Below are 13,547 nucleotides of genomic sequence, written 5' to 3'. Positions count from 1 at the left end.
TATTCCAAATGCAAGCTTAATAATTAAATGATCAATTTCAAGCAAATTGTACATACCAAAAGACCAGTAGGCCTATTGTTGCTTCATGCCCCGTTGCTGGTGAGCTTGCAAAGTAAACCGTTAATATTCTTGGTCACCAAACTATTTTTGGAGCTGCATATTTATTAAATGCAAAGACAGGGTTGGGAAACCCTGGGATAAAATGACAGCATATCTTGCTTTGCTAGCTAAGGCTGACATCTAGTGGCGCAAAGAGTAATTGCATATGTTTAATAGCCCGTAATCAAACATTCAGAACTATGTTTATTCATTATGCTATTTATTTTTATGTAATTGAATCTTTATGAATCTATTCATAATCTCCTGTATAGTCACTTGCAGACAGTGTCTAATTTGCTCTCGGGACTAAAGCCACAATTATGATATTTTCCTAAAATGTCAGATACAATACGTTTGATAAGTACAGTAGCTAAAATATATATCAACATACAGGATGTAAAATTATATCCAGTTGCTTTGATATCACCTATTCAAACAACCTAATCATTTCCATGTGCACAGCCATACAGCTGCACTAGCCCTTGACCTTTCAGATGCTTGGCTCTCATTGGCTGTCTTGCAGCCCCGGTCAGTATTCCATGCTATCTCATTGGTCATTGGGTTGACGCCCGTTCCAGACATTGGTTCCAGTTTGCCTTGTAGACCTCCGTTCCGCCAGAAAGAATAAGCAATACTTAGCAAGAAAGGGGCAGGGCGCTCCTCTGGGTGTAAACTCTGTAGATTTGGGAAACTAGAAGTCTGAGTAAAATGGACCCTCCTTTTCAATGCAACACAACGTACAGTTCAATAAATTATATGAGAACACACACAAAACAATTGTTGAACATTTAGGCTTTGCACTGTCTCTTTATTCTGACCCGGAAGTACTTAGTTATTCTTTCCTGCTTCACAGTGGTACCTTGTAGCGCTTTGAAGGTGAAGCTCAATCGCCTGTCTCACCGCTGCAGCCTACCGGCGAGGTACTGAACAAGAACGACTGTCTCCTCTTCTCTGTACCGGGATCCGTTATAATCATGTCTATATTCGCCGAAGTACCTCAAGCCCCTCCAGTGGCCGTTTTTAAACTGACTGCCGATTTCAGAGAGGACACTCACGCGCAGAAGGTGAATTTGGGAGTCGGAGGTAAGAGAGAGAAGCTCCAACAAGCTGTGCTAACTTACGTTTAGAATGTGCAACACAGACGGGTAAACTGCTTGGACCACGGGCACTAGTTTGAGTAGCATGACATTAGAATGCTTGCCAACTAACATGGCTTTGACCTTCCTCGTTAGCATGCAGGCTAACAGACTAGTCGAAGTGCAACTAAACTGCCGCATATATCAGCCATAGTTTTCTGCTAATACAGGGGCATCTAGCTAGTATCTATCATGGAAGCATTTATAAAACGCTGCTCATTCTGGAGTTTGACATTTGGTGGACATTGGAAAGCAATGTGACCTCATGATTGATTCTACGAGAACCCGTGCGGTCCATACAGAACAGGCAGTCCGCAATAGAAGTGTATTATAAACTGTTAACTTATCACCAGTCGTAGGGTGACACACCTTCCAAAAGGTCTAGGTCTGTGGTCATTCCTAAACATTGGAGAAGAGGTCTGAATACCATTGCCATAGAATTAGGAATTGGATCTCTATGACCAGTGGGCTCTGTAGCTGATGGAAAGAAAATGATTGCTGGATGCAGTACAGAACAGATAGTTATGCATGTGTTGGGTTTGGAATAGATCACTCTGCCTTCACTACTAGGTTATATCGTCATCCCTTCCATTCATCAGTCTTCCAATGCCAAGGCTGTAGGGAATACATGATTGTATCTTCTCACTCACCGTTTCAACCTGTTCCCCAAACCACGCTCTGTTAAATTCACAACGACAGACACAGACAGGTGAACAATGGTTCTGACTAGAGGGAGAACAGCAGGACTCATGAACTAGATTCTACACCGGGACCATTGTTTTTCTTGAGCCGATGGTCATTTGATGACAGCAAATTTACGGCAAGAAGCCCAAACAGATATAATAATTGACTAGAACATAATCACATATTTTCATATGATCACATATCTCACTATTGTGCGTGGGAATACTTTGGAACAGATTTCCAAAATCATTTGGAGCTAGCCCCCCCCCCCAAAAAAAAAAAAGCATGCGGGCCAAATTCGGCCAGTTGGGGAACCTAGGAGTACAGCTATGACTGGAAGTGACTTTTTCATTGCAGGTAAGGAGAATTTACTCAGCAGGGTGGGAAAATGTACGTAGCAGGTTAGAAGACTTAGGTTAAGGTTAGGAAAAGGGATGGGGTTAGCTCAACCTGCTAGGAAAAGGGAAGGGGTTAGCTCAACCTGCTAGGAAAAGGGATGGGGTTAGCTCAACCTGCTAGGAAAAGGGATGGGGTTAGCTCAACCTGCTAGGAAAAGGGATGGGGTTAGCTCAACCTGCTAGGAAAAGGGATGGGGTTAAAAGGGATGGGGTTAGCTCAACCTGCTAGGAAAAGGGATGGGGTTAGCTCAACCTGCTAGGAAAAGGGATGGGGTTAGCTCAACCTGCTAGGAAAAGGGATGGGGTTAGCTCAACCTGCTAGGAAAAGGGATGGGGTTAGCTCAACCTGCTAGGAAAAGGGATGGGGTTAGCTCAACCTGCTAGGAAAAGGGATGGGGTTAGCTCAACCTGCTAGGAAAAGGGATGGGGTTAGCTCAACCTGCTAGGGAAATGGATGGGGTTGGCTCAACCTGCTAGGGAAATGGATGGGGTTGGCTCAACCTGCTAGGGAAATGGATGGGGTTGGCTCAACCTGCTAGGGAAATGGATGAGGTTGGCTCAACCTGCTAGGGAAATGGATGGGGTTAGCTCAACCTGCTAGGAAAAGGGAAGGGGTTAGCTCAACCTGCTAGGAAAAGGGAAGGGGTTAGCTCAACCTGCTAGGAAAAGGGAAGGGGTTAGCTCAACCTGCTAGGAAAAGTCAGTTCCGGTCGTACTCCCTTGGTAGTATCTACAGAACCCAGAGCCAAGGGCCTCATAACACCACACAGGACTGGGAAAATATCGACTGGTTGTTGTTGGCGGTGAGAGACTGATTCTAGTAGAAACAGGGTGTGTTGAGGAACTGTTATAAAAAAACTAGTTGGGCTTGTTTTGTGACCTTGATGAATCAGTATTTGGTATTAATGAAATGCAGGAAGGGGGGAACAATAAAGAAAAGTAGCTTCTAACCAGCGAGCCTACATGTCTGTAGTTTCTCCTTAGACTAGACCAGGGCCTGGTGTAGGCCAGCCAGCTAGGCTACATGTCTAGTTTCTCCTTAGACTAGACCAGGGCCTGGTGTAGGCCAGCCAGCTAGGCTACATGTCTGTAGTTTCTCCTTAGACTAGACCAGGGCCTGGTGTAGGCCAGCCAGCTAGGCTACATGTCTGTAGTTTCTCCTTAGACTAGACTAGGGCATGGTGTAGGCCAGCCAGCTAGCCTACATGTCTGTAGTTTCTCCTTAGACTAGACTAGGGCATGGTGTAGGCCAGCCAGCTAGCCTACATGTCTGTAGTTTCTCCTTAGACTAGACCAGGGCCTGGTGTAGGCCAGCCAGCTAGCCTACATGTCTGTAGTTTCTCCTTAGACTAGACCAGGGCCTGGTGTAGGCCAGCCAGCTAGGCTACATGTCTGTAGTTTCTCCTTAGACTAGACCAGGGCCTGGTGTAGGCCAGCCAGCTAGCCTACATGTCTGTAGTTCCTCCTTAGACTAGACCAGGGCCTGGTGTAGGCCAGCCAGCTAGCCTACATGTCTGTAGTTCCTCCTTAGACTAGACCAGGGCCTGGTGTAGGCCAGCCAGCTTGTCTAGCTATTTGTTGTGAACTTTGGTAACTGAATATCAACGGCTGTAATTTGATCCTCAATGGTAGAGCGCACTGGCCTGGACAGGAAAGGAGAGACCTTGAAAGGCTTTCCTTAGAGAGGGAAATGAAGCTCCTCGGAAGTCACATGCACAGGATTGTGCGCACACACACACACACACACACACACACACACTTATTCTTCAGGCCAGGGTGACCTCCAGCAGAGCAGGGTGTGACAGCAGACTGCATGAAGTGAACATACTGCTGCACTATGGCAATGTTGCAGCCTGCTAGTGCTCATTATGAAAGGTTGTTTTGGTATCAACCATTAACATTTTTAAATAGGCTCATTATAACTAGGCTATTGTACTCTGTAATGCTTGTTTGTCTTTCCAGCCTACAGTAAATGACTGCCTGCTGTTGGTCCTGCCCACGCAGGCAGGCTGACAGACATGTACAGTGTGTATTATAAAGCATTTTTATTTAACTGGGCAAGTCATTTAAGAACAAATTCTTATTTCCAATGACGGCCAAACCCTAACCCGGGTGACGCTGGGCCAATTGTGTGCCGCTCTATGGTACTCCCAATCATGTCCCGTTTTGATACAGCCTGGAATCGAACCAGGGTCTGTAGTGACGCCTCTAGCATTGAGATGCAGTGCCTTAGGCCGCTGCGCCACTCTGGAGCCCTGTATACAGATGGTGTACAGATGACTGTCTACCGTGGGTCCTGCCTAGATAGTTAGAAACAGTATATAATGTCTCCTCTCTCTCTCCTCAGCCTACCGTACAGATGACCGTCTACCGTGGGTCCTGCCTAGATAGTTAGATACAGTATATAATGTCTCCTCTCTCTCTCCTCAGCCTACCGTACAGATGACCGTCTACCGTGGGTCCTGCCTAGATAGTTAGATACAGTATATAATGTCTCCTCTCTCTCTCCTCAGTCTACCGTACAGATGACTGTCTACCGTGGGTCCTGCCTAGATAGTTAGATACAGTATATAATGTCTCCTCTCTCTCTCCTCAGTCTACCGTACAGATGACTGTCTACCGTGGGTCCTGCCTAGATAGTTAGATACAGTATATAATGTCTCCTCTCTCTCTCCAGCCTCAGTCTACCGTACAGATGACTGTCTACCGTGGGTCCTGCCTAGATAGTTAGATACAGTATATAATGTCTCCTCTCTCTCTCCTCAGCCTACCGTACAGATGACTGTCTACCGTGGGTCCTGCCTAGATAGTTAGATACAGTATATAATGTCTCCTCTCTCCTCAGCCTACCGTACAGATGACTGTCTACCGTGGGTCCTGCCTAGATAGTTAGATACAGTATATAATGTCTCCTCTCTCTCTCCTCAGCCTACCGTACAGATGACTGTCTACCGTGGGTCCTGCCTAGATAGTTAGATACAGTATATAATGTCTCCTCTCTCCTCAGCCTACCGTACAGATGACTGTCTACCGTGGGTCCTGCCTAGATAGTTAGATACAGTATATAATGTCTCCTCTCTCCTCAGCCTACCGTACAGATGACTGTCTACCGTGGGTCCTGCCCGTAGTGAAGAAGGTAGAGCAGATGATAGTGGAGGACAACAGTCTGAACCACGAGTATCTTCCCATCCTGGGTCTCCCTGAGCTCCGCTCTGCTGCCTCCAAGGTGGCCCTGGGCGATGACAGCCCCGCCATCAAGGACGGGAGGGTAGGTAGGAGGGAGGGAGGGAGGGACACATGTATATACATAGACACATACCAGAGTTGGGGAGAATTGAATTGAGAATGCCTCATAAATTCCCATAGAATTATTGAATTGAAGTTGTTAGGAGAATACAGAATTACAATTTTTACTGAAAGGAAATAGAATTGAGTGAAATTCTGTTAATTTCAAATGGCTCTTCTATTCTACATTAGGTGTCTATAAGTATACATCTTGTGTCTGAAACATCAAACATGTCTTTATATACATGCATATAAAACAATCCATTTTCAGGACAAAATGTTGAAATGCATGATCAAAGAAAACAAACCTGTATGTGAATATTCAGTTATTATATTTAATCACTTACATTTAGTTCAATATGGGGGAAATACTACATTTCCCAGCATTAGTTGACCCTGAGGCCTTCAAAAAGAAGCCAATGAAATGGTTGGTGGAAATATAATGGGTTCTTCTAAGCACTAAGGTTAAAAGAGTTGATGAACATTGTTTCCAGGGAAAAGTGATGTATTATTTGGTATCTGGAAGTGTGACCTGTCAGATTCAATAGAACTCGTTCCACGACTCAGTCGAATCTCTTTGAATTGCACTGAATTAAATTCTACTTCCTGTAACTCACATTCTACATCGTGGGGTGGAAGTCAACATAAACACACACACATCCTGGGGGATGAGTAGTAGGACTGGGAAACACACACACAGTCTTCTGCCTTGCCCTGCCCAAATGTTGACGTTTTCTCTCTCTTTCCAGGTGGGAGCGGTCCAGGCGTTGGGAGGTACCGGTGCGTTGAGGATCGGGGCGGAGTTTCTGAGGCGCTGGTACAACGGCACCAACAACACGGCCACGCCCGTCTACGTCTCCGCGCCAACCTGGGGTCAGTGGGCAGGGCTACAACCAACTCATTTACATGGAATTGATTTAGCCAGGGAGTCCTGGGTTCCATAGAACCAATAAGGACTGTTTTAGATAACAAGATAACCGTAGAGCCAATAAGGACTGTTTAGACAACAAGATAATCGTAGAGCCAATAAGGACTGTTTAGACGACAAGATAACCGTAGAGCCAATAAGGACTGTTTAGACGACAAGATAACCGTAGAGCCAATAAGGACTGTTTAGACGACAAGATAACCGTAGAGCCAATAGGGACTGTTTAGACAACAAGATAACCGTAGAGCCAATAGGGACTGTTTAGACGACAAGATAACCGTAGAGCCAATAGGGACTGTTTAGACGACAAGATAACCGTAGAGCCAATAGGGACTGTTTAGACACAAGATAACCGATAGGGAGGGAGGGAGGGGGTAGAGCCAATAGGGACTGTTTAGACAACAAGATAACCGTAGAGCCAATAGGGACTGTTTAGACAACAAGATAACCGTAGAGCCAATAAGGACTGTTTAGACAACAAGATAACCGTAGAGCCAATAGGGACTGTTTAGACAACAAGATAACCGTAGAGCCAATAAGGACTGTTTAGACAACAAGATAACCGTAGAGCCAATAGGGACTGTTTAGACAACAAGATAACCGTAGAGCCTATAAGGACTGTTTAGACGACAAGATAACTGAGACACAGCAGCAGACACACAGAGCCCAATCAACATATTCTACTTCTATTGAGTCATGATCCCCTTAAGAGCACAAACATACTGAACAAATACCCTCTTCTCCACCGCCTCACCATCTTCTTCTTTCTCCTTCTGCTACTCTCGCCCTATAGAGAACCACAATGCAGTGTTTTCTGATGCTGGGTTTAAAGACATCCGCCCCTACCACTACTGGGACGGAGAAAAGAAAGGCCTGGACGTGACCGGTATAATGGATGACCTGGAGGTGAGAGAGGGATGGAGGGAGGGGGTAGGGATGGATGGAGGGAGGGGGTAGGGATGGAGGGAGGGGGTAGGGATGGAGGGAGGGGGTAGGGATGGATGGAGGGAGGGAGGGGGGGAGGGATGGAGGGAGGGGGGGGTAGGGATGGATGGAGGGAGGGAGGGAGGGGGTAGGGATGGAGGGAGGTACAGATGGAGGGGGAGGGAGGGATGGATGGAGGGAGGGAGGGGGTAGGGATGGAGGGGTAGGGATGGATGGAGGGAGGGAGGGAGGGGTAGGGATGGGTAGGGAGGGATGGAGGGCAGGGAGGGAGGGGCAGGGATGGAGGGAGGGAGGGGCAGGGATGGAGGGAGGGAGGGAGGGGTAGGGATGGAGGGAATTGAGTTAGAGCGACATCATGCACGATTTAGTCTACAACAAGCTATGGATGATCGTCTTGCGTTAATATTTCAGCTTGGTTTTCAGTTGTGTATCAAAACAACCAGTAATCTGAACAACTGATAACACCCTGCAAACTGTTTTGCCGTCAGCCCTGTTTCACACTAACATTTGACGACTCAAAATCATTTTCATGAGATTACTTGAACGCAGACATTCTTTCAAATGCACATCCCTAATCCTGTCCTTGATAATTGATGTGGGTGTGTGTTATTTTGTCAGAACGCTCCAGAACATTCTATCTTTGTGCTCCATGCCTGTGCCCACAACCCCACGGGGACAGACCCCACACCTGACGAATGGAAGACGATCTCTGAGGTCATGAAGGTGAGACAGGGGAGACAGCAGGAGTGTATTCACTAGGAACCAAACGGAACCAAACGGGTAGGGACCTACCTGAGTCTGTTCAATACAAACTCTAGTTTTCTTTGCAAAAAGTTTTCCATTTGGATGAAATTGTTTCTGTTCTGTGACGACAGTCTGAGACTAATGAATACTCCCCAGGAGAACAGACATCTCATAATCCCAACCATTATCCATCAGGCTCATTTATATTTTGGGGTAACTTTTTTTGTTTTTCCTTCCCTCTCAATTCAATTCTCTCTCTTTCCCTTCTCCCTCCCCTCTCTGTGTTCCTTCTCTCCCCCCCCCTCCTCCAGAGGAGGAAGCTGTTTGTGTTCTTTGACTCAGCCTACCAGGGTTTTGCATCAGGCAGTCTGGATAAAGATGCCTGGGCCATCCGCTACTTTGTCTCTGAAGGATTTGAGCTGCTCTGTGCCCAGTCCTTCTCCAAGAACTTTGGCCTCTACAGTGAGTCTATAGACAGACACGTGCATCGTGGTCCTCTGTGTCTCCGGTGTTCGAGCATGGTGCTTGTAACGCCAGGATAGTGGGTTCAATTCCCGGGACCACCCATACGTAAAATGGAATGTCTGTTAAATAGCATATATTATACATGGACATGGACACCAACATGTAACACATACATACACACACACACACACACACACACAGTCTGCTGCTGTGTTCCAATAGCCACAGTTTTTGCTTACATGTTTCATCTCTGTCTCACAAACGCTCAGCCAGTCAAACACCCTCTCTGACGCTAATCCTCCATTTTGTTCCTTCCTCCTCCAGATGAGCGTGTTGGTAACCTGACGGTAGTGGCCCAGGATAAAGACAACCTGGCCCGTGTTCTGTCCCAGATGGAGAAGATCGTCAGGACCACCTGGTCCAACCCTCCCTCCCAGGGGGCGCGCATCGTAGCCATCACACTCAACAACCCCGATCTGTTCATAGAATGGTACGGTCAAAAATATAACCTTTTATACTCAACAACCCAATTCTCTTCACAGAATGGTACAGTCCAACAACACTCCCTTCTAAGTTAACCCCGAGGAGTTCACAGAATGGTACAGTCCGACAACACACCCTTCTAAGTTAACCCTGAGGAGTTCACTGAATGGTACAGTCCAACAACACACCCTTCTAAGTTAACCCTGAGGAGTTCACTGAATGGTACAGTCCCAACAACACACCCTTCTAAGTTAACCCTGAGGAGTTCACTGAATGGTACAGTCCAACAACACACCCTTCTAAGTTAACCCTGAGGAGTTCACTGAATGGTACAGTCCAAGTTTTGACAACTGCTCCATTGTTGGACTTTAATAACTGTGCTTCCTTATTGGGGATTGTTGTAAGCCACGTTCTGTTGGTGGCAGATTTTTCTAAGACTGCCGTTCTCATTCAGATCAGTGATATAGAGTGTTGAAGCTGTCCCACTCCCTGTGGCTGTAGGAAGGGTAACGTCCTGTTGAAGCTGTCCCACTCCCTGTGGCTGTAGGAAGGGTAACGTCCTGTTGAAGGCTGAACTAACCAACTCTCTCTCCTCCCCCTGTAGGAAGGGTAATGTAAAGACCATGGCTGACCGTGTATTGTTGATGAGAGACCAGTTGAAGGCTGTCCCACTCCCTTGCTCTGGGGGTACGCCTGGCACCTGGGACCTCTCTCTCTCTCTCTCTCTCTCTCTCTCCTCTCTCCTCCCCCTGTAGGAAGGGTAACGTCCTGTTGACATCACTCAGCAGGAAGGCATGTTCAGCTGTCCCAACACCGGACTGTAGGAACCGTAAGAGTTTCCTGTTGACAGACCAGCATGTACCCAGGCAGAACCTAGCAGACCGGAGACATGTTCAGCTTCACTGGACTGAACCCTGTTGAAGAGTTTCCCTCACACAGACATGTAAGGCACCTCCTGTTGAGCAGACCCATGTTCAGCTTCACTGTAGGAAGGGTAATGTAAAGACCATGGCTGAGAGTTTGAGAGACCAGACACACAGACATGTACCCAGGCACCTCCACATCACTCAGCAGATCGGCATGTTCAGCTTCACTGGACTGAACCGTAAGAGTTTCCCAGACACACAGACATGTACCCAGGCAGCTCCAAGCAGATCGGCATGTTCAGCTTCACCGGACTGAACCGTAAGAGTTTCCCAGACACACAGACATGTACCCAGGCACCTCCTAGCAGACCGGCATGTTCAGCTTCACCGGACTGAACCGTAAGAGTTTCCCAGACACACAGACATGTACCCAGGCACCTCCTAGCTGACCGGCATGTTCAGCTTCACCGGACTGAACCGTAAGAGTTTCCCAAACACACAGACATGTACCCAGGCAGCTCCTAGCAGATCGGCATGTTCAGCTTCACCGGACTGAACCGTAAGAGTTTCCCAGACACACAGACATGTACCCAGGCACCTCCTAGCTGACCGGCATGTTCAGCTTCACCGGACTGAACCGTAAGAGTTTCCCAAACACACAGACATGTACCCAGGCAGCTCCTGTAAAGATCGGCATGTTCAGCTTCACCGGACTGAACCGTAAGAGTTTCCCAAACACACAGACATGTACCCAGGCAGCTCCTAGCAGATCGGCATGTTCAGCTTCACTGGACTGAACCGTAAGAGTTTCCCAGACACACAGACATGTACCCAGGCACCTCCTAGCTGACCGGCATGTTCAGCTTCACCGGACTGAACCGTAAGAGTTTCCCAGACACACAGACATGTACCCAGGCAGCTCCTAGCAGATCGGCATGTTCAGCTTCACCGGACTGAACCGTAAGAGTTTCCCAAACACACAGACATGTACCCAGGCAGCTCCAAGCAGACCGATCATAATCTGTGCACCTGTAATCACACTTTTGACCGGGCGTTTTTGTTGTTGCTAAAATATGAACCGATGCCCCGGGCAGTGTGAGACGACTGAGTTTTTAATGGAATTTTCCCAGTAAGTTACAGAAACAGCTCAACTACACACACAGATCCTCACACGCAGATCCTCACACGCAGATACAATTCTACAACTTAGATATTTTTCCTCTCTCTCCCTCCCTACAGCCTACAGCTAAGCAGATTGATTACATGATCAACATAGACAGTTGACTGTAAATTTTAATAACATTCTCTCTCTCTCCCTCTCCTTTCTCTCTCCCTTTCCTCTCTTTCTCCCTCTCCTTTCTTCCTCCCTCGCTCCCTCGCTCGCTCCCTCCCTCCCTCCCTTTCTCTCTCCCTCCCCTTTCTCTCTCCCTCCTTCCTCCCTACAGCTAAGCAGGTGCAGTACATGATTAAGGAGAAGCATGTCTACCTGATGGCCAGCGGTCGTATCAACATGTGTGGCCTCACCTCCAAGAACATCGACTATGTCGCAGAGTCCATCCATGAGACAGTGTCCAAGGTCCAGTAAGGCCCCACCCTCCCTCCGCATCCAGCTACTTTCTGCTTCCTGTCCACCACAGGAAGTACTGTTAATTGTCACGTGTGGTCTCGTCAGGCACCCCCTTCTGTGACAACACACCCTTTCTCTATAAGCAGTGCTTGAACCATCTATTGGTTGTACATTTTAGAAGAGCGATGATATGACACGTGTTCACAGCAATCAATGTTAATGATCAACAGTATAACTGGTTTCTGTCCATCTTCTCTCCTCCTCAGATTACTGAGACATCTTTAAACAATCTGAACGCAGACCTCTAGTCGAAGTATTTCACTCTTCTGGTGATCGTTATGTTGCCTTTTATTTATTTTATTGTGCCATTTCCGGTTTTGAACATGTATAAAAGATGACTGTGTGCACTTTGGTTTTAAAAAAATGTTTCAGAGCACTTGAAAGTGAAGCATTGCCAGAAGTTGAGTGAAACGTTTGTGTAAAATGAATTGTACATACGAGCCCCCAGACCTCCTATCTACAGACAACCACAACGCTTCTGAACGTCTTTTATAGAGAACTGGTTCCATTTAACAATCGCAACATTCTAGAACGTGTGAAATGGTGCATTGTGGATCAAATGCTCTGTGATGTCATGTGACAGGCTTGAAAGGTTCTTTACAGTTCATGCATGTGCCTATAGGTCAAACGTTACCAGGAAATGCCCTCTGATAGGGTGATATGACCTTTTCTCAACCTTTTGAGCAGCTATATGCAGATATGTCCTATAGGAAAAGCACATACCACCACTGTGGTAATAGTTGAACCACTTAAATGTCTGTGGCTTAGGTTCTGTGTTCGGTGTGTACTTGGTGTTAAGACTCCTATTCATAATAATGCTGCTTATGAAGGATTGTTTAACCTCTGCCTTTAACGGTGATGTTTGTTTTGATGTTTTGTTCACTGTACACATACAGTTGGTCTTCCAACACACAGCCTCACGCCGTTATATTGACATCCTGTCTGTACATTTCATACAGCTCATAATAAATGATGAATCGTGTACTAAACTGTGTCATTTCTCCCTTTTTCTCTACCTGTGTACATGGCTGTTTTTACTGTAGTTTTAAAAGACTAAACACTGCCGACAAACGGTTCAAATCACCGGTCGGCTGACTGGTCGGCCTACTTCCTCTGACCACAGAATATCAGAACGGTTCAAATCACCGGTCGGCTGACTGGTCGGCCTACTTCCTCTGACCACAGAATATCAGCCGCCATTTTCCAAAAAAAGATTCTCCATGTTGAATTGCCACCGTTCATCTACATCCAGCAGGTCATTTACTGAGCACAGATGTGTTTTGAGTATTTTATTAGGATCCCCATTACCTGTTGTGAAAGCAGCAGCTCCTCTTCCTGGGGTCCACTGTGTGGACACTCAATCCCAGACACCCCGAATCCCTTCACCAACCATTGAAAAATTGTTAATGATAATATTTTCTGTCTATGCAAATTTTTATGAGAGTTGACTTGGAATCCCCCAGAAATACACAAAGGGATTTTTGCCACTGAGTCCCACAGTGGTGATGTTCCTTATGGTGTGATTTGTCCTTAAGACATTAGTAATAACTATGGCCCAGAGTTTTTCCTAACCTGACAAAACTCCGGGCCCTGCATAATAACTGTCAGCAACTGGACTAAACAAAAACATTGTTGTTTGAAGTCTGAACACTAAAAAGTCAGACAGCTGAAACTTGTGACTCTTTTTAATTCTGTACATTTTTTAAATCAAAAATCCGAGGGGTTTTCCCCTGTTAAAATGCCCAGAGTTCATTTACCCATAAAGTCATTATAAACTCTATCTACAATACATCTCTCATATATGCATTTCTCTTCTATAAAAAGATATATCTCTGTATTACGTTCTGTGTAGGTGCCACTCTCTCCCCATACTCCAGTGTTCTTCAG

At 46.4% G+C, this 13,547-nt stretch overlaps 1 protein-coding gene across 1 annotated transcript; it reads left to right on the top strand.

Moving 5' to 3' along the window:
- The first annotated feature begins 913 nt into the window (after window positions 1-913).
- Window positions 914-12,649, top strand: LOC112230180 (aspartate aminotransferase, cytoplasmic). Its single transcript, XM_042317126.1, has 10 exons — window positions 914-1,182; window positions 5,404-5,585; window positions 6,352-6,475; window positions 7,324-7,436; window positions 8,094-8,198; window positions 8,531-8,681; window positions 9,009-9,174; window positions 9,772-9,873; window positions 10,226-10,272; window positions 11,479-12,649. The coding sequence occupies exons 1-10, from the start codon at window positions 1,074-1,076 to the stop codon at window positions 11,616-11,618; spliced, it is 1,239 nt and encodes a 412-aa protein (XP_042173060.1). The 5' UTR covers window positions 914-1,073; the 3' UTR covers window positions 11,619-12,649.
- The last annotated feature ends 898 nt before the right edge of the window (window positions 12,650-13,547 follow it).

This window comes from Oncorhynchus tshawytscha, unplaced genomic scaffold, assembly GCF_018296145.1.
Source record: "Oncorhynchus tshawytscha isolate Ot180627B unplaced genomic scaffold, Otsh_v2.0 Un_contig_3970_pilon_pilon, whole genome shotgun sequence".
In the NCBI taxonomy this organism is placed as follows: Eukaryota; Metazoa; Chordata; class Actinopteri; order Salmoniformes; family Salmonidae; genus Oncorhynchus; species Oncorhynchus tshawytscha.
This window is presented reverse-complemented; position numbering and strand designations above follow the sequence as displayed.

What these genes read in the sequence shown, in the direction of transcription:
- LOC112230180 (XM_042317126.1), top strand. Translation starts at nt 1,074, where the DNA reads ATGTCTATATTCGCCGAAGTACCTCAAGCCCCTCCAGTGGCCGTTTTT. An exon ending in CCGCCATCAAGGACGGGAGG is followed by an intron (nt 5,586 to 6,351) that starts GTAGGTAGGAGG and finishes CTCTCTTTCCAG; the next exon opens with GTGGGAGCGGTCCAGGCGTT. An exon ending in GGTACGCCTGGCACCTGGGA is followed by an intron (nt 9,874 to 10,225) that starts CCTCTCTCTCTC and finishes ACCCAGGCACCT; the next exon opens with CCACATCACTCAGCAGATCG.